The 25212-nt window shown below is 41.8% G+C and overlaps 1 protein-coding gene across 4 annotated transcripts in view; it reads right to left on the bottom strand.

Moving 5' to 3' along the window:
• The window catches only part of Osbpl9 (oxysterol binding protein like 9), a 133954-nt gene extending 109293 nt beyond the window's left edge, over positions 1-24661 (bottom strand). For 2 of the 4 annotated variants that reach the window (XM_034502016.2, XM_034502018.2), the window contains exons 1-2: positions 24497-24661; positions 888-938 (exon numbers count right to left, since the gene is read on the bottom strand). In XM_034502016.2, coding sequence (XP_034357907.1) covers positions 888-938; positions 24497-24661 — 216 coding nt within the window. The remainder of the gene's footprint in view (positions 1-887; positions 939-24496) is intronic. The other 2 variants (XM_034502015.2, XM_034502017.2) reach the window with 1 other exon arrangement.
• Between the last annotated feature and the right edge of the window lie 551 nt (positions 24662-25212).

Here is a 25212-nt window from a genome sequence, read left to right as displayed (position 1 = left end):
TGCCATACAGCCAATGGCGATGCAGGGAGACAGAGGCGGGACTTTTGGATTGCATGGGCAAGGGACCAAGGGAGAGAGGAAAAGGAGAATCACCATGATGGGGAAGCAGAAAGATGAAACTTAAAGGCCTGCCAACATGTAAGAATCCAGGAAAGTGGCCCCAGGGGTCACTTACCCAATTGGATCTGGGGTAGCAGAGATGAAATATAGATTTAGAAGGTCTTAAGTCAGGAATACTGGAGGGGAGTGTGTGCTAGCCATGGGAAGGTTCAGAAGTTCCCAGCCATTAAGCATTGTCAATGTATATCAAAATTAGCTGGCGTGTGTATGTGTGTGTGTGTGTGTATAAAATATCTTATTAATAAGTTAACATTGAATACATGTTAAAATAATATTTTGATATATTAGCTCATTAATTTCACCTGTTTATTTTTACTTTTTAAAAGTGGGCTACCATCAGTTTTTAAGTTATATGCATGGTTCAGACTATCTTTCTCCTGCCCCACAATGCTATACATAGTTAAACAGTGCTGAGAAGACGGCAGAGCAGCGGATGAGCTCTTCTGAGTCCTTCGTACTACTGCTGTGAGGCCAACAGTACAACTCAGTTCATTCTAGCCTTGACCCTTGTTTGTAAACTGGGGTTGTAAAGGAAAGCTGGGAGGTGCTTTAAGTCATGGATTAAACCAGACCAAAATAACTGAATTCTAGTCCTGGTCCTGATACTTCCTAGAAGTTGCTTAGAGAAACCCAACTCCCCTCCCTGAGACTTAGTTATCTGGCCCAACAGTTAAGTAAGGAAATTAAGTTAAATCTAGACTCTGTCGATCCATCAAAGTATTTCTTTTCTGTTGAAATTGGTCTTCATAAAATGAAAAAATACTCACTCTGAGTCTAACGCATCCTCTTCGAGAGCCTCTCATCATTTTGTCCTTGGACTAAAAGAAAAACAAAACAATAAAGGGTTAAGACAAGTGCTTTTAGTCATCCAGGAACTAAAAATTGAGTAACATTTATAGAACTGACCATCTTTCTGCCCATCAGCTGCCACAGAAATCATTTCTTACAAGGAAATTACCAGCTTTTAAATGAAAGTAATTTGTCATCTATTCAAACCAACCTGAGCACAGAACTTTATGCACATCCTCAGTTTACAAAAGCCACTGCCTGTCCCTTCTCAAGTCCCTTCACTACAGCCCAGCATTTCTCACCTATGGGCATAAGAATCTTTCCCCATGATGCTAATAAAATGCAAAGGACCACACTTTAGAAACGGTACTCAAGCATTATCCATACAATTCCCAGATGCCATTTCTCCTTTTCTGCTTTGCAGCCACTCATCAAAGTGCTTTAGCCATCTGGACTAGATTCTCATCCCTGAGTGCCCAGCCTCCTATGTGTCCCCTGGCTGTGGCATGTACATCCTGTGGGCAGTCCTAGGAGGGTGAGAAGTCTGTCTTGGCTTATTTTATGCTTTGGTGCAGTGTCTGGTATACATTGGGTGCTCAAAAGGCATTTCCTGGTGAGACACTGTTGTCCCTTCTGTCCCCTCACTAAGCCTGGGTGGAACACAGGCTGTCACAGCAAGCATAGACCTGACATCCAGAAAATAAATATTCCTGAAAGTAAATTTGCCACTCAAATAAAGTAAAATCTAGGAGAGGGATTGTAATACATAATGTAATACTTGTAGAATAACCAATATTTTCCATTTCCCACTATATGAGAAAAAAAATCAAAACAAGCTGATTCTACGTGGCTATACAATTGTCCTGCTTGAAGCCCCAGACACCCTGCAACCTCTAAATTTCTAAGCCATGGGAACTTATGTTCAGAAGTGATTGTGGATATACTGAAGACAGCCTGCTTTTATTTTTGCAAACACAGGCATATATTTTAGGGGAGAATACTGGGCATTATCAAAGAGTTCTTTACTAATAGGGCAGCTAATGAAAGCAGTAAGAGAGGCATCCTTAAGTACTTAATAACCCTTTTATGGACCTATATTTATCTTCTCTCCAAAACAATGAAGGCAGGATACAAAAACATTTATTAGGTTAGAATACAACCAATGAGATTAGAATGCAAAGCTAATTCACTTTCTCTCTGTGTCTCTCTGTCTCTCTCTCTGTCTCTCTCTCTGTCTCTCTCTCTCTCTCTCTCTCTCTCTCTCTCTCTCTCATACACACACACCCTTGAGCCGCCTGCTTTGTAAAAATCACAAGACACAGAGTCAGAAAGGCCAATGATGTTGCTTCCATTTGGATTATGAATTACAAAATACCAAAAGAGACAACTGGAAGTAATTATACAAATAGCTGAGGAACTGCTCAGGCGAATCAGAATATGCAGAGTTCTACAAAATAACTGACAGACCCATATAAAACATTAAAAACATATCTAACACATAAACAATCTAAACACAGAGCACAGAAAGCACAAAGGAGCAAGGACAGAGAGCAACTCTGAAGGAAGCAGAGATCCAAAAGAAGAGAGTGTGAGCCTGGCCTGCAGAGTAAAGCATGCTGGCTCGTGGTAAAGGCATGGGCAGCACACTGACGACCTGAGTTCCATCCAGCACCGCAGCTCCTTTTTCAGTAAGCTGTCTCCTTTGCCTGTTTGATTCTTTCTTCCGGAACACAATGATCTGGAACCACTCCAGGTGGTGGCCCTGAGCCCTGCTATCAAGACCAGCACCACTGTTCTCAGTCAGCAGGATGATCTACACGAAGTCCAGGCCAGCTTGGGCTATATATGGAGACTGTTTCAAAATAACATAAATATGTAAAGCAAACCAGAACAAAACAATCTTGCAGTCCAAAAGCTCCCACCATTCCTGTGGTCGAGCCTGACTTCCCAGCTCCCTGAGGCAGCCAATCGCCTTCATGTCTAAGGACTTTAACAGACTGTTCTCTTGCCTGCAGTGTTTGCACAAGTTCCAGGTTCCTTAACAAGCTAATCCTGCTTACCCCCAGGGAGGTCCAGCTGAAGCCCTGGACTACATTATAACCATTCCTGCCAAAAGCCATTTTTTAAAGTCAATCTTTCCCTTCATAATACCGTGGGGAAATAAAACTTCCCTGGATCTCTGTGTTCCAATCAAAAGCTGTAGAGCATGTCATAATAATTAAATTTTTCATTTTTCTCTGATCTCAAATAATAATAAATATTTTCTTTCCCAGTGGAGTGTAAAAGATTACATCCTGGAGTAGGGAAGTCATTTTAAGAGCTAAAAAACACTCAATTCAATATATTAAATCTGTTGCCCAACAGGGGCTCGGAATTGCTGTTTTCTGAGTTACGTTTCCATCCTTTAGGTGAACTTCAGTATTCCGCTTAAGAAGCCATCCATAGGGGCTGGAGAGATGATTCGGAGGCTAAGAGCACTGGTGGCTCCTGTAGAGAACCTGGGTTCAGTCTCCAGCACCCACATAGTGTCTCACCAGCACCTGTAACTCCATTTCCAGGAACCGAACACCCTCTTCTGGCCTCCATAGGCACTGTACACACATCAGGCACTTATGTGCATGCAAGGACATACATAAAATAAACATTTTTAAGTATTTTTTTTAATCTTCTAGGGCCAGCAAGATGGTTCAGTGGGTAAAACCACTTGCTACAGAAGCTTGACCTAGAACCTCGGTGGGAGGAGAGAACGAACTTCCAAAAGTAGTCTTGTCTTAGACACATCTGCTATACCACACACACACACACACACACACACACACACCACACTTACAATAAATAAAAAATTTTGTTAATTAAGAAACATTCAAAATACTCTCCATTTCGGCTTCAAAGCTACAGATACCATTTATATGAAAGTCATTCTTTTAAATGTACAAAATTATGTCAATCCCCTATAATTTCTAGAGTTAGTTATAAAGAATATATATCACACACACACACACACACACACACACACATCCGTATAGTAAAGAGGGTACTATAAACAGCATCGTCTAATAAAATGATGTGTGGCTGGCTATGGGAAAATGCTGAAATCTGGCTTTGCCAGTTTACCAACAGTGCAGCCTTGACCAGATTCCTTCTGTTCTCAGACTTTAGTTTCTCTGTTGGTAAAATGGAGACATGACTCACTCTCACGAGGTGGTCCCAAGTACTTACTACAGAAACCACACAGTACCCCTGTTTATGCCCCTTTCCTGCTCCTACCTTAAACACAACAAACACAAACTGCAGTGATGCTCTTTAAAACTAAACAGGCCCAATTCTCACGAGCAACAAATTTTATCAGAGGTCAACAGACTTGAGCAAAAAGACTACAGAAAGGCACGGGTGCCTTCTCCCTGTTATCTGAGTTTTAAAACAATGGACATCAGGGAACTGGAATTTCCCAGGAACCCTGGTGCCAGCAGAGAGATATATTTATCAGAGAGATTACACATAATGCTAACTTCTTGCAAGACAGACCAGGAACCAAAAGCCAGTGATGGGCAGGACTATACCATGACTCAGCTGCTTAGTTAAGTGTGCGTCTTGCCCTCTATTTAAATCTAAGTCTGGAGTCTGGACCCTGAAGATGGACTTGGTTGGAACCAGTGGGTCACTGGACCTTTCCATTCGTCCCTTGTCCCAGGGTGGCCACACTGAACAAACACCCTTTCTGCTTTTCACTGTTATTTGTTACTTTTCTTGGCCCGCTGAGGGCAGGTGGGCCGAGTCCCTACCTTGTCAGTGCTCCAGGACACAGTCTTTGACCCAAATAACTCTGGTAATAAGAACAAACACTCCCAAATATGACATCTTAACACCTAAAACCTAAGAGCAACCCAAAGGTCTCTCTCAAGACTTCTTGTCTTCCTTAGGACCAGCTCCACTGAACCGGGGTGATAAGAAATCATGTGTATCATACAGGAAGAAGCTGAAAAATCAAACCACCTAGGGCCCAAGGAACCTTGTCTCAGGCCACTCTCTGTTCTTCGAGCTCCCCACCCCCAAAGTCACTTAACCCCTTAAAAGTGCCACTAGCTCCTCACTTTACTCTCCCCAGTGAAGACACTAAGCCTGGCAGCTGATTCATTCATCTTGGAGTCTCCTATGTGTGGGTCCCTGGTGCCCTAATAAACTTGCACCTACTCTCTCTTCTTATTGTGTGGTTGAGTTGGTTCATCAAACTTTCCGACTCAGAGATGACAGGAAGGGAAACTTTCCTGTAGTTCTATATCCTTCCTTTCAAACACAAACATGCCCAATCTACACTAAGCATGTATGCCTGTGTATACACACACACACACACACACACACACACACACACACACCCCTACCTGCTTTAAATAACACAGACTGCTTCAGGAAAACAAACAAACAAACCAAAAAAAAAAAAAAAAAAAAAAAAAAAAAAAAAAAAAACACCAAAAGTCTGTGATTTCCCTCTTTCCTGCTCACACACTTCCTCTGTGGATCCTCTCCCCATCCTCCTCACTGGCAGATGTTTCTACCACGCTGTTATTATCCTGTGTTACACGTTTGTGTGCCTTTTTTCCTTGTTACGTAGGAAGCCTAATTACAATTTTACTACTATTAAGTTCACTCTATCTCCAAGAGCTTAGTTAGTATTTGGGATGGAGGAGGAATCAGTGCACTGTGTACATCATCCCAGCCTCTCCTCTTAGACACCTACTCGTTCCACAAACACCATTTACTTGAAATACGCTTATTCAGTCTCAATTTAGGCTATTCAACACTCCTATGCAAAACAAAAGAAACTTTTTTTTCTCTGATAGCTTTTTGAGTTGTTCTGTTAAGACAAAGTAGCCCAGGCTGGTCTCAAAGTAGCTACTTAGCAGAGGATAACCTTGATTTCTTCCTCCTTCTACCTTCACCTCCCAAGAACTGGGATTACAAGCATGCATTCCAGGTGGCCTTTCTTTTTTATTACATTTACTTATAGGAGACACGGGTGCACCATGGCATGCAGGCGGAGGTCAGAGAACAGCTTTCAGGAGGCCATTTTCTCCTTCTACTGTATGGGTCCCAGGGATTAAAATTGTGTCATCAAGTTTGATGATAAATGCCTTTATCTGCTGAACCATTTCTCCCGCTCCCAATTTCAGGTTTTTGACCACATTTTTTCAATTACACTTTGAAATATTACAATAAAACAATTACAGGTTAATAGTAATATTATATAAACACAAAATCAAAACAGTGCTAAAGTAATTTTTTTTTTTACTTTTTGATTTATTTCTTATTTTATGCATATAGGTGTCTTGCCTGCAAGAATGTACGTAGTGTCTGAGGAGGTCAAAAGAGGGCATCAGAACCCCTAGAACTGAGGTTACACACAGTTGTAAGCCACTATGTGGGTGCTGGGCCCTCTTCAAAAGCAGTTAAATGTTCTTAATTGCTGAGCCATCTCTTCAATCCTGGAGTAGCTACTTACTTGTATGTTAACTCTAACTACTTAGCTCCCCAACCTTTTTTATAAGCTTTAAGAAAATCAGTTCAGTATATATTTTCAGTATATAACAGCATGCATTAGATACTCAAAAATATGAGGGGCTGGTAATGCAGCTCAGTGAGAGATGGTCTGCTTGGCATGCATGAGGTCCTAGATCCTGGATCCAACACTGCAAAGAAAAAAGGGATCACTGACTCACAGACTTTGGCTTGAAGCCAATACACCAAAGTATCTATGAAAACCTGTTTAAGTAATATATAAATGTGGGTCTACACCACTTCACAAAGTGAATGTGTAGGAAAACTCCTGCACAGGCGTATTTAAAGCTCCCTGGAGAAGATGAACTTGCCATCTAACCAACCCTCCCACCCTACCTCCCAAGCCTGTTACAGAAAGACACTTAAACACTTTTATTTGAATGTTAACTTTTACTTTGCTTAAAATACATTTATCTTAAACAAGACTCTCACCTGACTTGCTACAAATCTCTCACAACTGAACTACTTCAGATCTGAGGTCTATCGATCTCTGTCTACACATAGCATTTCTATTATCTTGCCTGATAATGTTTATGTGTGCTTTGTCCATTTTTTCTAAAAAGTCAAGGTGTCTGATTTATTCTTGTATCTTTCCCCCTAATCTGGCATCCATCCATTCTGTACAGAATAAACAAACATTTAGTAAATGATAGTGGGTATCATATGGAAACAGAATGTGAACAAAAGTCAAAATGCTTCAGCACCAAGACTCCTGTTGGCTCATCTCCATCCTTGTGTGTGCCTAGCCAGTATTACAACCTGAACCATCAATCCTCCTGCAAGACAGCAATGTCTCAGTGCACTATGAAGACAGAAACTACGAATACAGAAACACTTGCTCTGGGAAGTAGAATAGATTTAAAAAGTGGGGACAGGAAGGAACTTTGCAGAATGACAATTCTCTAATGATTTGATTAGGATACAGTAATAAGGCCATAAATAAATGTGAAAACTCATTTAACTAGACTTACAATATTTTTCTTTTTACTTGATACAATTAGCATTATAGAAAGCAGGTCAAAACTAAAACCAGAAAGCCAAGACAGAAGTTTTATATAAATTGGGTTCTGGTGATGGGTGGGTCTCTAATATGGAGATACAGCCTCTTCCTGTCAAAGTCAATGACATTAAACATCTGTAACATGAAACTCCCCTTGGCCTGAAGCAACCCATATCTCCTACTGAACTCAGTGGTGCAGCACTCAGATGACCAAAATTACAGCTCCACTCACCACACTACCTTCATAATGGGATCAATGTACATTTCACGGGTATTACCAAATGACACACATTAATGTTGCCGTTTCATTAGCATTACCCATGTGTGCTGGCCATTGGTGCGTCATCACCATTACCATGTGTGCTGGGCACACAGTGCTAGTGTTTTATTCACTGCCATATCTAAGTTGTCACAATAAGCTTGAGACAGGCTCCTTTTTACTTTTTTTTTTTTTTTTTTTTTTTTTTTTTTTTGGTTTTTCAAGACAGGGTTTCTCTGTATAGCCTTTGGCTGTCCTGGAACTCACAAGGCTGATGTGAAATTTCCAAAGATTCAATAAAAAGTTCTTCACCAAAAAGGTTGTCTTTTGTCAATCAATCAAACAAACAAACAAAAAAACAAAACAAAACAAAAACACTCAAAAATTGTCTTTTGAACAAGGCAAGAGAATTGCTGTGAATTCCAGGCCAGCTTGGGTTATAGACTAGGGTGAAACTATGCCTAAAAAACTAAAGGTAAATAAGTAAAAAGGAGCCGGGCGGTGGTGGCGCACGTCTTTAATCCCAGCACTTGGGAGGCAGAGGCAGGCGGATTTCTGAGTTCGAGGCCAGACTGGTCTACAAAGTGAGTTCCAGGACAGCCAGGACTACACACAGCCAGGACTACACAGAGAAACCCTGTCTCGAACCACCACCACCCCCTCCCCCCAAAAACAACAACAACAACAAAAAAGAGTCAGTTCTCTCCTTGTACCATGAGTTCAGGGAATTGAATTCAGAGTGTCAGGCTAGCATAGCACGAGTTTTTACCTGCTATGCCATTACACCAGCCCTAACTGCAGCTCCATTATAACTGAGAAACCAAAGGGAAATATCTAAGGAGCTTTACCAGACATTCAGATAGGAAGTGAGAGAAACAGAATGAAGACCCAGGTACATCTACACCAGTCATAGGAAGCCTGCTTAGTCTACGTCTTCCTTAAAATCCCTTATGTCAGAGACTGAATGAGTGACCAGCCTGTCCTCAGCTAAGTGGATACTCAGAGGACAGCACCCCACTTTCCTTCCCAGGTGTCTGGCATGCAAACTCCTAGATCACTCAACCACAAGACTTTTTTTTGGGGGGGGGAATCTTTTCAAATTCACAAATGCACAAAGGTAATATACATACATTATATAAATTACAGTAAAAACCAGACCTGCAATACAGTCTGGGGTAACCAGTCATGCAAATCTCACAAGCACATTACTATTTCTGCAGTACAGCATATACATATTTATAAGTGTAATGAAGATTATAAATAGCTACACATTAATTCAAGACAGGCTTTGCTTTCAAACAAAAAATGTCATAAATTTAGAGAAAAAGCTTTTAGAATTCAAAGCTTTGGGGATTTTATCTAGGAATGTGCTGCATGCGAGTGGCAGGCTTCTTCTGCTTTTGTTTCAGAGCTCGTTGTACTGCTTTGGGTTGTGGTTATTAGTGCTGAGAATCAAATCGAGGGCAACCCTAGACAACTACCCCACCACTGAGCTCCTGCCTCAGCCTTTCACTGTTTGTCGTCTGGTTCTGAAACATGATTGTCCTATCCTTGAACTCTGGGCCATCCCTCTGCCTCAGCCTCCAAAGTGCTAGGATGACAAGGGTGTATGTGGGACTCCACAATGGGCTCTTTCGTGCTTCGTTTTAAAAGGACCATCTTATCTTTAAGGGAGAATTCTAGGCTAACAGCTCAGGGAAGAGAACCACAGGTTCAATTAGGGACAGCCAAGATGACTTAGATTTTGCATTCTTTATGAAGTTAAATATTAAATACTAAAGAGGAGCACACACTTCGCAAATTATTTATAGCACATCAGTAATGTGCGCTAGACCTCAGTGCCGACTTGTTTTGTTTCCCAAATACCGCCCCAAAACACTAAATATTGATTCATGTTTTTTTAAAGAGAGTTGACTGAGGAAAATAATGGGGAAGTGTTAAACTCCAAGTGCTTTGTGCTTCAATATTAGTATTTCCCCCACTAAACTGTGAAATTATAATCTATTATTTATCATTCAATTTCATATCTTTATCAAAAAACGCCGAAGGAACTTTTTCCTGACTTGGAAAAAGACCAATTATGAGCACAAAATAAAATGAGTACTAGAAGAAAACCCCCTAAAATTTTAAAGAGTGAGCTGTGGCCAGTTTGGAAGAGTGCTCTGTAGTTCAATGGGGAGAGAGAATGTGGCTCAGGGGGAGGAGTCAGCCATGGCTTGGTGGGGAGAATAGAGAGAGCCATGGCCTGGTGGGGAGAGAGAAGCAGAGAGAGCTGTGGCCTGGTGGAGAGAGAGAAAGAGAGAGAAAGCAAGAGCTGTGGTCTGGTGGGAAGAGGAACTCTGCAAAATGGTGACCTGAGTTTGATCCCCAGAGCCCACAAGGCAGAAGTTAAGAACTGACTATCACAAGTTGTTCTCTGACCCCCAACATATATGTGTGGTAAACAATTGCACACACATACATGCATAGACACACACTTGTAAATGAAAAGACAGTCCTCCAAAACTTTACAATACACATGTATGAAGATATGTGTAATACACAAATACAAATACACAAATCTAGTTAACAAGGACAACAGCTGGACCAGTGAAGCTTCATTGTTTTTTCTAATCCCAGGACTCATACTGTAGAGCCCAATTTAAAAAGGGGCCATGCTCCAAAACTGGGGTTTAGGATTGGGGGGGCGGGGGGGGCGGGTGTATGTGAATAAACTGTTAAATTTGATTCCCAAGTTAGGTAGGGAAAGCATTTGAAATCTAGTATGTAAGTATGAAAATGGAGTAAATCTTAAAACCTCAAACACTTCCTCAGAAAAGGTTTCCTTAAAGAATCCCTATCACAAATGTTAGTGCTTAAGGGAAATGTGGGCACAGGAGAGTAAGGGAGTAGCTGAGAGTCCAGGGCCATGCAGGAGTCATTCTCGCTTCTCCTTCCATCATGTGAGTCCCAGGAAACCAGATTCAGGCCATCAGTCTTGGCAATAAGCACCTTCACTCACTGAGCCATCTCCCTGGCCCCAAACTCTTATAGCTTAACAAAAAAAAAGAAAAGAAGAAAAAAGAAGCCCCAACTTTAAAATTGGCATGGCTATGAATCAACACTTTCCCAAAGATAGTCAACTGGTCAATAACACATGAAAGAGTGAACAGCCATAAAGAAAATACAAGCAGAAAAGATAGTATTTCATATCCATTGGGATAGCTATGATCAAAATGTAGGTAACAAATGTTCTTGAAATTGGATCCCTTATACAGCTAGTGGGAGCCATTTAAAAAAACAGTCTCAAAAGGTTAAACAAAGAATAATCACATGACCAGGCAATTCCAATCCTACATCATCTACACCCAAGAAATGAAAATGGATACTTACAGTAAAACTTGCAAAGCTCATAGTGGCACTATAGTCAAAATATAGTCATAATAGTCAAAAAGTAGAAACAACTCCATCTCTATCAACTACCTCTGATGAATAAAATAAAATGTAGAATATGTACACAATTAAGTACGCAGGAATATCTTCCAGATACAACAGGGTGTGAACACATGAAATCACAGACACTATGACAGCATGCATAAGACTTGCACAAGTTCAAACCAGACAAAATCCCAGCATGGAGAAGGTGACTTGAACATCAAGTCCCACCCCTAATGGAGAAGCTATCTGCAATTGGGGAAAGGGTTTTCTCCACTGGGGGACACTGGTCTATCAACCACACTCCAGGTCAGACTCCATACGCAGGCTTACGTCATGTTCTTTTATGTGCTTTTGGGGGTGGGGGTGGACTTTGTTTTGTGTTTGTTTTTGTTTTGTCACATTAGTTTCAATTGTTTGTTGATTGGTTGGCTTTGATGTTCATGTTTTGTGTATGTGTATGTGCGTGGGTGCGTGCGTGTGTGCGTGTGTGTGTGTGTGTGTGTGTGAGAGAGAGAGAGAGAGAGAGAGAGAGAGAGAGTTGGGTGGGTAAGGAGGATGTGGAAGGATTTGAAGGAGGAAAAAGAATATGATCAAAAAATCCATTGTGTGAAAAAGCTTTTAAATAATAAGAAAAAAAGAGGGAACAAAACCCAAGCTCTAACACCTTCCAGTAAATAGTAAGCACTCAGTGATACAAAGTATCGATAAATACTAAATCCAATGGATCTTGAAAACAGTAAAGGTGCTTGCAGAGGAATGCTGGCAAGAACCAAATGACTGTTAAAAGAAACAGTTTAAAGAGTGAAGAACAGTTTCTAAACTGTGGTGATGGTCATACAGTTTGCTGATGTTACTAAAAACCAGTGTATTGCATTAATTTAAATGCAATTACCCCAGCACTTGGGAGGCAGAGGCAGGTGGATTTCTGAGTTCAAGGCCAGCCTGGTCTACAAAGTGAGTTCCAGGACAGCCAGGACTACACAGAGAAACCCTGTCTCGAAAAAACAAAAACAAACAAACAAAAAAATGCAATTTCAAGTCTGTCCATGGCTGCACCTAAATCATATAAAACTATTGAAGTATTGGGAGCAGAAAGCCTGTGGAATGGAGGAAAACAATCTGTGGGGAGACACCAAAAAAAACAAAAACAAAAAAAAAAAAAACCAAAAAAAAAAAACAAAAAACAAAAAACAAAAACAGGTAACATAAAATCTACATAAAACTGTTAAAAGCTAGAGAGGTGGCTCAGTAGTAAAGAACACTGGCTGCTCCTCCAGAGGACCCAGGTTCAATTCCCAGCACCCACATGAAGGCTCACAACCTCTGTAAGGCCAGCTCTAGAAAGCTGATACCTCTGTCCTACCGGCACCTGCATTCTTGGGTCCACACTCATGAGCAGACATATTTGCAACTGTATAGAGCTAAAAATAACAACAAAATGAATCTTTAAAAAAATAAGGTTTTTTTTTTAAAAAAGCTGTTACAACTAAGATGTTTGTTATACTACTTAGTAAGCTCTTTAACAGACAATGGAAGCTCAGAGAGCTAGGACATAAAGATAATGAGAAAGAGGAAATAAAGCAGAGAATAAAACCCACAGAATGAAGGCCTTGAAAACTCAGAGCCAATGAAACCCCGAGCAGAGGACACCCTCTCCATACCAGGGAGGGGAAAGAAGGTATGTATCTAAAACAGTGGAGAAAGTGTTAAGAGTGCTGAGCACAGCCAGCCAGACTGGCTTACTGTCCTTGGACTGTGAGGCCCTCCTGTGAGGGGGTCTAGGAGGAGGAGGAGGTTTGTAAAATCCTACAGAGCCTTAGAAGGACAGAGCACATTTCCACGCAGATGTTTATATACCTAGTTGTGCTATAATTACTGTCCAGTCAGCCATGTCTTAGCAGGAGGTGAAGGCAGGAGGATGGTAAAGTTTGAAATCAGCTAGACAGTAAGACTCAAACAAAGCATTACTAAAATAAAATACAAAAAAACAAGGAACACAGAGGCTTTATGTGAACAAAATCCAAGAAATAGAAAATCTGCCCATACTTTTAAAAAATGTTTTGGGGCCGGACCTCTTCCAGCCCAGGCTGACCTCAAGCTCACTGTGCAGCCTTGGATAGACTTGAAATCCAGATGCTCCCACCTCCACATTCTGAGTACTGGAACCAAAGAGGGCACCACACCCCACAGCTTCCAATGAACTTAACCTTGCTGGGTGAGTAAAAGAAGATTAATTAGGAATAACTCAAAATACTTTCTTAGAACATGATTCCATTTATATGAATTCATGTATGTTATACACTTAATTTCTAAAAACAACAATTTAATTTTTTTTTTAAAAAAAAGAAATCCATGCACTCAGGAAGCCAAAGCAGTACCTTAGGAACCCTAAGTTACACTGTGTTATCTAGCAAGACTGTCTCAAGATAAAGGGAAAGAGGGAGGAAGGGAGGCTGGTCCTAGTCTGAGGAGATAGTCCTTTACAATAAAGTCATTAAGAAACAAAAATAAGTTATTCAGCTGGCCATTTGTTTGTTTCTCTCTTTATGTATTAAAATAATGTAATTCTTAATCTAAATCACTTCTGTGTTGTTCTAGTTTCAGTTGCAATTGTCTATTACGTATCTGAGAATGTAATGTGAGGTAACTGCCACATATAGACACAGCATATTTAAGATGAACAATTCTACTATCTTTTGGTTTTCTTTTTTCTTTGGAATATGTACAGATGTTTTGCCTGCAAGTATGTTTGCACCATGAATTCCAGGCCAGCCTGGGCTGCAGGCAAGACCCAGTCTCCACAAACTAAAGCAAACGCAAATAAACAAAACACCTACCTACAACAGCAGCAAGAACTGAAAGCCTGTTTGAATTAACACAAGAAGCAAATCACTCGATTCTTCAGCCTCCAGAGGATTAATTAAAAGCCACTGTTGTTACTATAAATGCAAGTGAGTTTTACATAAACCATAGACATGGGCATATTTGCTATTAATGTATTCTGCAATACTTACAAGGCTCTGTACACTAGAATCCCTAATTGTCTCCTGTATCTCACCTCTAAGCCTAGTTTGAAGAATACAGACATTCCATTCCATGGAATGTGCTACACCGTGGGTCCTGAAGATTATAACGTTCAGTACAAACTGCTATCTAAGAGGTTACAAGCTTGCTGTAGAGATAAAGAATGTACTAGGAATGTGGCTAGTTGACTACACCAGATATAAATGATTAAATATCTCAAAGAATTAGATTGAGAGGCCCAGGATAGAGAAGAAACAAGGCTGGTATAGCCATGCCCAGCATTTGGCCCATGTGGGGCACGACCCTTGGAATAGCTGTTAGCGTAATTCTAACTTGCTCACAATATGAGATTTCATTGAGTTGGAAGGTGGTGCAGCCGATGACTCGGGTCTCAGGGCTGAACTTTGTAGATGACAACACAGATTTACAGTGTCAGAACTGGACAGAGGACAATGCAGCATTTACACCACTGCTTCCCACTGACACCATGTTTACCTTAGGGGTTTTCTTTGCTTTCCCTGGGGCACTTAAATTCAGACACACCTTTGCTTTCATTCCTTTTACAAATCTAAAGCTATTTTACATATAGGTTACACATTCCTAACCTGAAATTTAAAATGTTCCAGAATCTGACATTTGTGTGTGTGTACATGTTCACATATGCATATGTATGTATGTGCACACTTGTCTGTAGAGGCCAGAAGTCCACTCTGTCTTCCACAATCACTATCCTTATTTTTTAAGACAAAATCTTCTCACTAAAACTGGACTTGGCCCCTAACCCTAAAATATTTCATGATAGGTACAAATTCCAAAATAATTTTTAGAATTCTAAAATGCAAACTACTTCTAGTCTCGAGCATATTGGATAAGAGATACTCAGCCTACACTGAAGCAAGCCATATAAACATAATGAAAAGTTCATTTGATATTTGTAGCAACAGTTTACTATTGCGTGTGTGCTGGTTGCTGGGTGCCTGTAATCCCAGAAAGCAGGAAGCCAAGGCTGGAGGATCAGGAGTTCCAAGGCAGCATAATCTGCATAACAACAAGACCCTTCATTTAAAAAAAAAAAAAAAAAAAGTTTACTTAGGAGGGTATAAATTTACTTTTGAATATGTGATGACATTAATGCTTATATCATTCTAGAAAAACAGATACATTTTAGTGCTTCAAAAACCTAAAATGCAGCAGCTAGAGAGATGGCTAGGCAGTAAAGAACACTGGCTGCTCTTGTGGGAGACCTACATTCTGTTCCCAGTGTCCAAACAGCAGCTTACAGCTGTCTGTAACTCCAATTCTAGGGGATCTGATGCCCTTTCCTGGCCTCTGTGGACTTCAGGCATGCACACAGTACACAGATATACATGCAGGCAAACATGCATAGATATAAAAATAATAAAATACATTCTTAAAAAAGAAGAAACCTAAACATCCATATAAATCACACAGACTTTAAAAAAAATCATCATCTACAGATGGCTATCAATTGTCAAATAACAGTGAGCTGCTCTGACTAGCAGGGGTTTAATGCAAAGTCATCAGAAATCCATTCTAGTCACTGTGCAATAGCAAGGACGCAATTTTCCTAATGACTACTACAAAGAATACTGAGCAGCAAAAGTAACTTGCTTCATCTCTGGTTCTGACCGTAGCAACTCGCACTACAACCTTAACACACCACTTTCTCCTTTTCCTACTTCCCAAGGCCATTATCCTCAGCCTTTACTCCTCAAGTTCACTTTGTCTCCTTGTTACCTTGGACCTTGCTACCTCAACACAGCTAACTTGAGAACCATCCGTCAATCACCTACTTCTGCACCAGTTTCTGCAGGGAACTATCTTGAATAACCTACCTGCCCTCTATATCCACCACTCCACAGAAGCTGCCCTCACCACGGACATCAGTGATCTCCAAGTTCATTAATCCAGTGGGGTGTGTACTGGATCCCATCTATGCAAACCTCTCAGCAGTATTCAAACCACTTTATGCTTCCCACTTTGACTTCTATGACTACCACATTCTGCTTGGTTTCCTCTTCTACCTCTGGCTGTTGCTTTTCACTCTCTTGTAGAGGTGCTCTCCCGACCCCCCATCCAATCACTCACTTAAATATGGCTGTCATAGATTACAGTCTCAGCACAAGTTCTTTGAAAAGCCAAAGCCTAACTTTCCTCCCCATGTGTCAAATGTCCATCTACAGGAGTGTGAGGTGAACTAATGAAGAGAATGCAGAAGTGACAAGAGAGGAGTCCCAAAGAATGATGGCTTCCTACCTGATCTCACTTGAATCAATCTCTGCCAGTGAAGCTAGCTCCCCTGTCATGTTAGCACTCAAGTATCCTAAGGGAGACGCTACCTGATGAGAAACTGGGGCCACCTTCCAACAGCCAGCAGGGAGCCAGGGCTTTCTGCCAATGGTGATTTAGAAGCAAGCCCAGCCAGGAGCTTCAGACAAAGCAACCCTGACTGCAATGTCCTGAGACCCTGAGCTTGAAACACAAAAAGTTCTGTCCCACGGAAACTATGAAATGATGTTTCGTGTTGCTATGCTTTAGAGTGACTGGTTAAAAAGCAACAAGAACTGTTTCCAAAGATACCAGTTTTCAGTCACTCAATTCTTCATATGTGAAAACTTAATATCTTCAGCCCAGATTTCTATTCCAAACTCCAGACCCTTAACACATCACTTCAACCCATCGGGCCCCCAAACTATTATCCCTCCCCCATTCATCTTGGCTGGCAGGCCAATAAACTCCAGGGATCTGTTTATCCATCGCCAGCTCTGGGAGACAGGAATGCCACGGCTCAGCTTTTTAAATGTGTGCTGGGGATCCAAACTCAGGTCCTCATATTCACATAGCTATTTACAGAATCAGCCATTTTCCAGCCCCAGATACTCAAAAGGTTTATGTGTGGATCTTGTTTGGAACCCTGACTCAAAGCAACTGCTGAAAGAGTAACGGTTAAGACTCAGGAAATCAACAGACTTCATACTTGACATTACTAAATTATTACAACTCAACAATAATAAAGGTATTTTAGTAACACTTTTTAAAACAAGAAACCTTTAGGCCATTGAGCCAGAAGCCACATGCTGGACAGAGAGAACTACCTCTGGCAAGTTGTCCTCTGACTGTGAAGACATGCACAAGTGAACTATCCTCTGAGCACGCACATACACAAGCACAAATAGACATACACAATACAATTTTAATTTTTAAAAACTGTTTAAGAACTCTTAATGTTTAGTAATATACACTGAAATATTCACAAATAACCCTTAACACAGTATTTGGATTATGTTTTAAAATAATCCAGTTGAGCTGGGCACAACACCACTCACCCATAATCCTGAGTTTAAGAATGGCTCTGGCTTCACAGTGAGATCCTGTCTTTAAATATACACTCATACAAATATATGTATGTGTGTGTGTGTGTGTGTGTGTGTATATAAATGTATATGTGTGTATGTGTATGTGTGTATTCACGTACACACATATTCTGGATGTGGTGCCATACATCTGTGGTCCCTCTGGGAGGTAGAGGCAGGAGGATGAGAAGCTCAAGATCATCTTTAGCTATAAGAGTTTAAGAACAGTGAGGCTACACAAGACCCTGTCTTTAAAAGGAAGGAAGGAAGGAAGGAAGGAAGGAAGGAAGGAAGGAAGGAAGGAAGGAGGGAAGGAGGGAGGGAGGGAGGGAGGGAAGAAAGGAAGGAAGGAGGGAGGGAAGGAAGGAAGGAAGGAAGGAAGGAAGGAAGGAAGGGAAAGGAAGAGAGAGGGAAGAAAGGAAGGAAGGAAGGAAGGAAGGAAGGAAGGAAGGAAGGATGAATGAACAGAGAAAAGGAGCTGGTGGGAGCATTAATGAACAAGATTATCTCTATGTTATAGAAAGAATATCTTATGTATAGAAAGAATATCTTATGACTGTAAGGATGCACCATCTGCCAATCAAAAAGCCAATGCCTATGGCTTAGGCAGGAAATAGAGGTGGGATATCTGAGAGGATGAAAAGATTCTGGGATAGAGAGAGGCGGGAGATTTGCCAAAGATGTGACAAGACAAATGCATGGTACCTGAGCACAGGTAACCAGCCACGGCAGAATGTAGGTTAGAATAAATGGGATATTTTAAATTATATCTAGTCAGAAAAGAGTCTAGCTATATAGCCAAGGTATTTGTAAATATATTTTGAGTCTGAGTCTTATTCCTGGAAGCATGGTGCTAGAAGGCAGAACCAGGCATAACTTCAACAATATGCTGAGAACTGTATAGCTGAATGTCAATAATTCATTGTTCTATCCTCTTTTATAGAAGTTTTTTCTACAATAAAAGTCTTCTCAATAATAAAAGTACTTAGAATATGACTCTTCAGAGCCCTGGGGATGAAGTTCAAATTGCTTAGTATTTCAAGATGAAATGCCAAGAAAGCCTTTCATGATCCACCACACACACCTCACTTTTGCTCACTTAGCACTCAAGGTCACCTCTTTAGAGCTGGCTTCCAACCCAAGATGCACCCCTGACAAACTCCTTAGCTGTCTCTTCCAGAAGCATCCATTCCATGTCTCCAGTACTTCTCCCTCTCTGCTCATGGGCCTACCCTCTTTACTCAGGTCACAATAATCTTGTTTCCTTTAGAAAACCTGTCTAAACCTGCTAAGACTGTTAGGTGTACACCTTCAGGGCCCATACTCCAAACATCATGTGTGTCCCCACAGCTTTTACCTGCTGTGTCCTCCAGCACACTCCAAGTGTTACAATAATATGGGTGGCTTTCACCTCATTTGTTAACTCTACTTTTTAGTAAAAAAGCCTGGCACAGTAAATACACAATATTTGCCAAATCAGCAAATTATACAAATCTACCAACTTTCTCATCCTCCAACTCCTCACAAAACTGTATCTCCTCTAATCCTCCCTCCTTTCTCATCTCTTTTATGACCATGATTCACATTAGAAATTGATAGTTCACACAGAATTCTCAAAATTATAACCTTAGCTCTCCCTGGTCATCTCATCTAATAATAAAAATAGAACTCACACAAGAGGTAGAGGCAGGAGGACCCCAGTTTGAGGCCAGCCTGGACACAAAACTCTATTCTTAAGAAGGAAGGTGTGGGGGGATGCTGAAGGCAGGGCTCAGTCAGTAGAGTGCCTGCCACACAAGTTTGCTGACCTATGTTTGGGTCGCTGGGACTGCCATCAAAGCCAGGCATACCAACCATACATCCACAACACCAGCTGGGGGAAGGGGCAGGGGCAGGAACAGGTGGACCCCTGGAGCTCATCGACCTGCAGCCAGCTCAGCCAAATGGATGAGCTCCAGGTTCAATTTTGTCTCAAAAAATAAGGCAGAAGGATCTGGGGAGATGGCTCAGCAGTTAAGCGTGTTGGCTGCTCTTCCAAAGAACCTGAATTTAACTCCCAGCACCCAAATGGAGGTTCAAACTTCAGTCCCAGGGAATCTGACTCCCTCTTCTGCCCTCCAAGGCACCAGACACACACATGGTGCACAGACATACATGCAGTCAAAACACCTATGCACATAATTTTTTTAAATTAAATAAATAAACAAGGAGGAACTCGACAAGGAAGATACTGTCAGCCCCCTGGCCTCCACATGCACACACATGTACCATACAAATACAATAAAAAATAATAATAATTTTGTGTTATCGCCCAGTAAATCCTTATCTATCTCCTGGCCTGACCTATGACTCCAAATACCTGTGAGAATTCAGTCTCCTACCATCTCTCAAATACATCTTTACATTAGTACTGCTTAGAAATTTGTAAAACCTTCCTAATACATCTTATGCTCTGAAGCTTTCCAGTCTATTCTTGTTTTCCTATTGCCTAAAATAGCCTTTTTTCTTTTCTCAACCTTCATCTCTTAAGCCTTGGTTCATATGTCCTTCTGATCTTTTCTGGGCAACACTTCTGCAGATTTCTAGTTCTATTGTTAACCTTGTCACAATGATTTGATGTATATGTGTGCACATGTGTGTACTGTGTGTACACTATGTGTACATGTTCACATGTTTGGGGGCACATGTGTGTGTGCATGTGTGTGGAGGCCCAAAGTTAACACTGGGTGTATTCCTTGATTATTCTCTTGCTGAACCCAGAGCTCACTAATTCTGCCCACTCTAGCTAGCTAGCTTTCCCAATAGATTCCCCATCTCTGCTTCCAGGGTGCCAGAATCAAAGCAGCCATCATGCTCGATCAGCTTTTACATAAGATGTGGGGATCTGAATTCTAGTTGTGATTGTTCAGCAAGCACTTTCTTCTCTAAGCCATGTCATCAGCCACTTGTCATAGTGCTTTAAAACTATATAGATCAGAAGTTCTTACATGAAGGAACCAACACTTGCACTCCAAGCATATACACTAACTACACTATTACAAAGTCAGCCCTACAAAAGTATCTGCTGAGTGAACCAGCACTAGAATACATTATAACTAATGGTTATGATTAAGAGGCTGATTTAAGGCCATGAGGTGCTAGTATACACCTTTAATCCTAGCACTCTGGAGGCAGAGGCAGGTGGTTCTCTGTGAGTTCTATGTCAGCCAAGGCTCACAAATCTATCTGTCTGTCTGTCTCTCTCTCTGTCTCTCTCTCTCTCTCTCTCTCTCTCTCTCTCTCTCTCTCTCTCTCTCTCTCACACACACACACACACACACACACACACACACACACACACACACACGAATGGTTAATTAGACCTGAAAAGGAGTCCCTGTAACAATACAGTAAGCATTCCTTCAAAAGCAAAACACTAGGCTGGGGAGCATGTTTGCCTAACAAGGCTGTGGGTTCAACCACCAGCCTGGCATAGAGATTATGAAACAAATGAAAAGAATAAAGTAAAAAGATCATTCCAGGCTGGAGGGATAGCTCAGCTGGTAAAGGCACTGCCACCAAGGCTGACAGCCTAAGTTCTATCCCTGGGACCCACATGGTGGAAGGAGAGGGCTGGCTGCCTCAAGTTATCCTGACTTCCACACAGGTGCTGGGGCATAAATTCGGCCTGCAGAGAAACATAAACACATGCACAAATAAAAAGTGTAATTGTTCATTAAAAAAAAAAATCATTGTACACCCAGAGTTTGGTAAATTTTCGTGAAGCTCTAGGCTGAAAAAAAAAAAGGCTTAGCTGAATCTATTTTAGTTCAACCCTGGTGACTCTAGCTCAGTCCTGAGATTTAATACTGATTTTCAGTAGAGCCTGACTCTAAAGCAAGGGCAATCTCGTTTAATTTAGAATTTTCTGGAACAACCTGGAAGGTATCAACAACCGCAGAGCCACACTAGATCTAAGTAATTTTGGAAACAAGGAACAAATTGACTATTTGCTACCCTTATTAAATGTGATACAACTAGCAAGAATGTTCTGGGTTGGTGTGACCATATCAGCTCATGTCCTTTTTGCCTGTCTGCTGCCTTTGCACACTACCCCAGCTTCCAACACTAGCCTTGAAATAGCCACTTGGCACAACTCTGTTCCCTGTGGGAAACTAAACCAAGCTCAAGGCTCTGCAGCCAGCTCAGTGCTTGCAAGCGTAGGTGCCTGGAAGGTTCACACACTAGTACCACCAGTACACACCCCACTTTGACTTAGAGGGAATCAAGAATCAAGGGCTGTGTTGTCTTGAAACTCTATATTGAGACTGACCCAGAAAAGCTCTTGGTAAATTTACATTTTATGAAGAACCTAGTGGCGATGTCATGGAAGACGAACTGGGATTTGAAATCCCTGACACAGATGTCCACAAGAAAATGCAGATTACATTGCAGATAAGGAAAATAAATATGGATAAAGTGTCAGAGCCTTGTTCCTCATGGAGAAGAGGCAGAGAAACTGGGAACACTCAGTGTCAACATCACTGACTGACAGCCGCTCTGCTGGGTTTGTAAATTGTCTGAGTGTTTTATCCTTTGAAAATTAAATGCGTTAGAAAAAAAATTGGCACAACCAGTTCAGATATTCTTACTAGAAGGTGTGGCTATAAGAATTAGCCACATGCAAGTCATTAATATAGACAGACCCATCAGATCACTAATGCGCTCAAACTGTGACAGAACTCACTGCCTACATTCGATCTGACTCCTACTCTCTTCTTGTGATTATCATTCTAGCTTCACAAGATAGTACAATTCCCTGTAAGTAAACAACAGGAGAAATGTTTTAAAACAGCCATCATCAAGAAATACGATCCCCCTTTTCCTCTAACAAGGATGTTTTATAGAATCTAATCGTGGAAGGCAGGTATTACAGAAGGAAAAAAGTCTATGAAAAACTTCTATTTCGTCAGAAGGACAAGGAGTCCAAACACTCTAAGGCTACAAGAAGACAGACAGAAACAATTAAAAAAAAAAAAAAAAAAAAAAGCAGGAAAGAAAGAAAACAAGGAAAAGGGCCATTTTATCTGGGCTAAGAGCTCCCTAGAATCTTAACTTGAGACCTCTCTAGGATGGCCCTAGATTCAGACCACACACATTTGGGATTTGAAGAGTAACTTAATTCTATAGTGCTGCTAATTGAAACTACTGCACCATGAATATTCGGGCCAGGGTCCATGGGATTTGCTGGTTATCACATTTACATGCAGTGAAACTTGATATTATTCTTTATCTTAGTTATAGGATTTCATAATTCTTCAGTTTTTCAGGATAAAATGTGTACTTATTCCTTTTCCATCCGACATAATCTTAATATGGTGTGTGTGTGTGTAGTGTTTTGTTTTTGAGTATTTTTGGTTTGGGGGGTGGGGTGGGGGGGTTTTTTGTTTTTATTTTTGAGACAAGGTCTCATTAGGTACCCTAACCTGGCTTGACCTTAAACGGGCCACTGTATTTAGCTTTGAATAATATGTTTGTGTCTCATTCAAATTTTATCTTTTAAAAATTATGTAGAAGAGAGGCTAGGAATGTGGGTCGGTGGTAAAGTGTTGACCTATCATATGTGAGGCTCTGGGCTCCATCAAAAAATAAAAATAATAAAGACGCAGAGAACAGAAGTTCATATCCAAAGAGTAATAAAGGTGATCAACTCTTTATTCTTGCAGACCCGCCTAACAGCATGTACTTTTCTCCTCGTAGCAAGAGAAATTTAATGGGAATCCTGACTCGACCACTTACAGCTGCCTAAGCGATCTTGAGCTAATTATTTAAAAGCCTGGAGCCTCAGATTCCAAAACTGTAAAATGGGAACATTAAATGGGGATAATAAATACCTACCTTGCGAATTTATTAAAAGTAAATGAATTAAGGTGACCACTAGACTACACTAAGAGCTCTCGAGAAGAGAGGCAGCGTCTACACCGCTGTCGATTCTTGCTGAAATGGAGACCCGCAGAACAGGAACTCAATGATTATTTTTTAAATGAATGAATAACTATGTATCCCTACTTCTCTCATCAACACTAACTCTTCATTCCATAACCGTATTTCTTCCTTTTTCTTCTATTATTTCCTAAAGACAATCTATATTTGTCCTTCTGAGTGCTTTTCTTCTTCTCACGGGCTATTATTAACGATACAGCTCAAAGAAAGTAGCCCCGTTAGTAATTTCTCTACCACTGCCCACGTTTCATCTCTAATGCGAAGGGGGTGGAAGAGGCAGTCAGAACATAGGCTCCACAGCACTTCATCTAGCTACCCTGGGCCACTAACTCGCATCAACAACAGTGAAGTCGAACAATCGGCCCTCTCTAGAACACAACTTTTAGGGCAACCGCACCATCTTTTTCTTTCTACATCTCCGCAACCAGAAGACTCGCGCAGAGGGAATCCTCTGCTCTCAAAAGTTACGAAGTCCGTTACACTCGAGCCCCGCTGGAAAGAGGGGTACATCCCCAGAGTGGGACAGCCTAGCTGGACAGACGGGCGGGATTTCAGAGCCCACGGTGTTGACGAGGGTCACCTTTGGACCTGGCCAGGCTCCTCTGACCACTGCTCCGAGAAGGCAGAGCTCTTCGAGCCCTGGAGTGCTAAGGGGTGCGGCCAGTGCCCGGGCTGGGGACCACAGTGTGAACCGCTCGGCTGACCGGCCATACCGGGACTACGCCCACCCGCCCAGGAGCGGACCCTACCTAGTCCCAGAACCACTCCCTGAGGCACCCGGCTCGCCCCCCGGCCCATAAATCAGCCAGCCGGCGCTGCTCACTGGCTGAGTCCGCATCTCCTTCCTGGTCATTGGCTACCCGCACGCAAAGCCCTCCTCCACAAGGGAACCTCGCGTACGGCGGTCCCCACAGCTGAGCACCCCCGCCCCGGCTCCCCGTAGCTCGCCGTCCGGGCAGCGCGGCCTCAGCCACTCACCGTGTAGTAGGAGAGTAGCCCTGCATTGTAGTCCAGCACGAACCATCGATACTGCCATCCCTTCATCACGTTAGTCCATTTGCTCAGCGGCCCTTCCACGATGGACGCCATCTTGGGAGCCGCCAATGACAACAAACGGCCTGACGTCAGTCGCCTATATGGCATTCGGCATGCAGGGGGCGGAGCCTCCGAGAGCTTAGGCGGGCCCGGGGCGTGAGTGGGCGGGGCCAGGTGCGGCTCCTCTGTGCTGCCGGTAGACTCACGCCCCTGGCAATCCTAGTCAAGTGTGCTTTGTTTCTTTCTTTGCCTATTGTGTGTAGGGCGGGCTGTTATGGAGGCAGAAAACTGAGAAAGTGAGTGTGAATATTAAGATTATTTATCCAAGCCATGCGTGATGGTGGATACCTGTGATCCCAGCACTTGGGAGACCAGAGAATCATTAGTCTCCAAAACAGCCTTGGCTGTTCTGGCATTTGCTATGTGCAGACCAGGCTGGCCTTGAACTCACAGAGATCTGTCTGCCTCTAGGCTGGGATTAAAGGTGAGAGCCACCACACCTGGCAAAAGAATTCTTTTTTTTTTTTTTTTTTAGAACCTAGTGATTGGGAAGACTGGAGAGATGGCTCATCAGTTAAGCACTGACTGCTCTTCCAGAGGTCTTGAGTTCAATTCCCAGCAACCACAGGGTGGCTCACAACCACTTATAATGAGATTTG

Source organism: Arvicanthis niloticus, chromosome 5, assembly GCF_011762505.2.
Source record: "Arvicanthis niloticus isolate mArvNil1 chromosome 5, mArvNil1.pat.X, whole genome shotgun sequence".
Taxonomy (NCBI): domain Eukaryota; kingdom Metazoa; phylum Chordata; class Mammalia; order Rodentia; family Muridae; genus Arvicanthis; species Arvicanthis niloticus.
The sequence above is the reverse complement of the archived record's forward strand: the minus strand, read 5'-3'. Positions and strand labels throughout refer to the sequence as shown.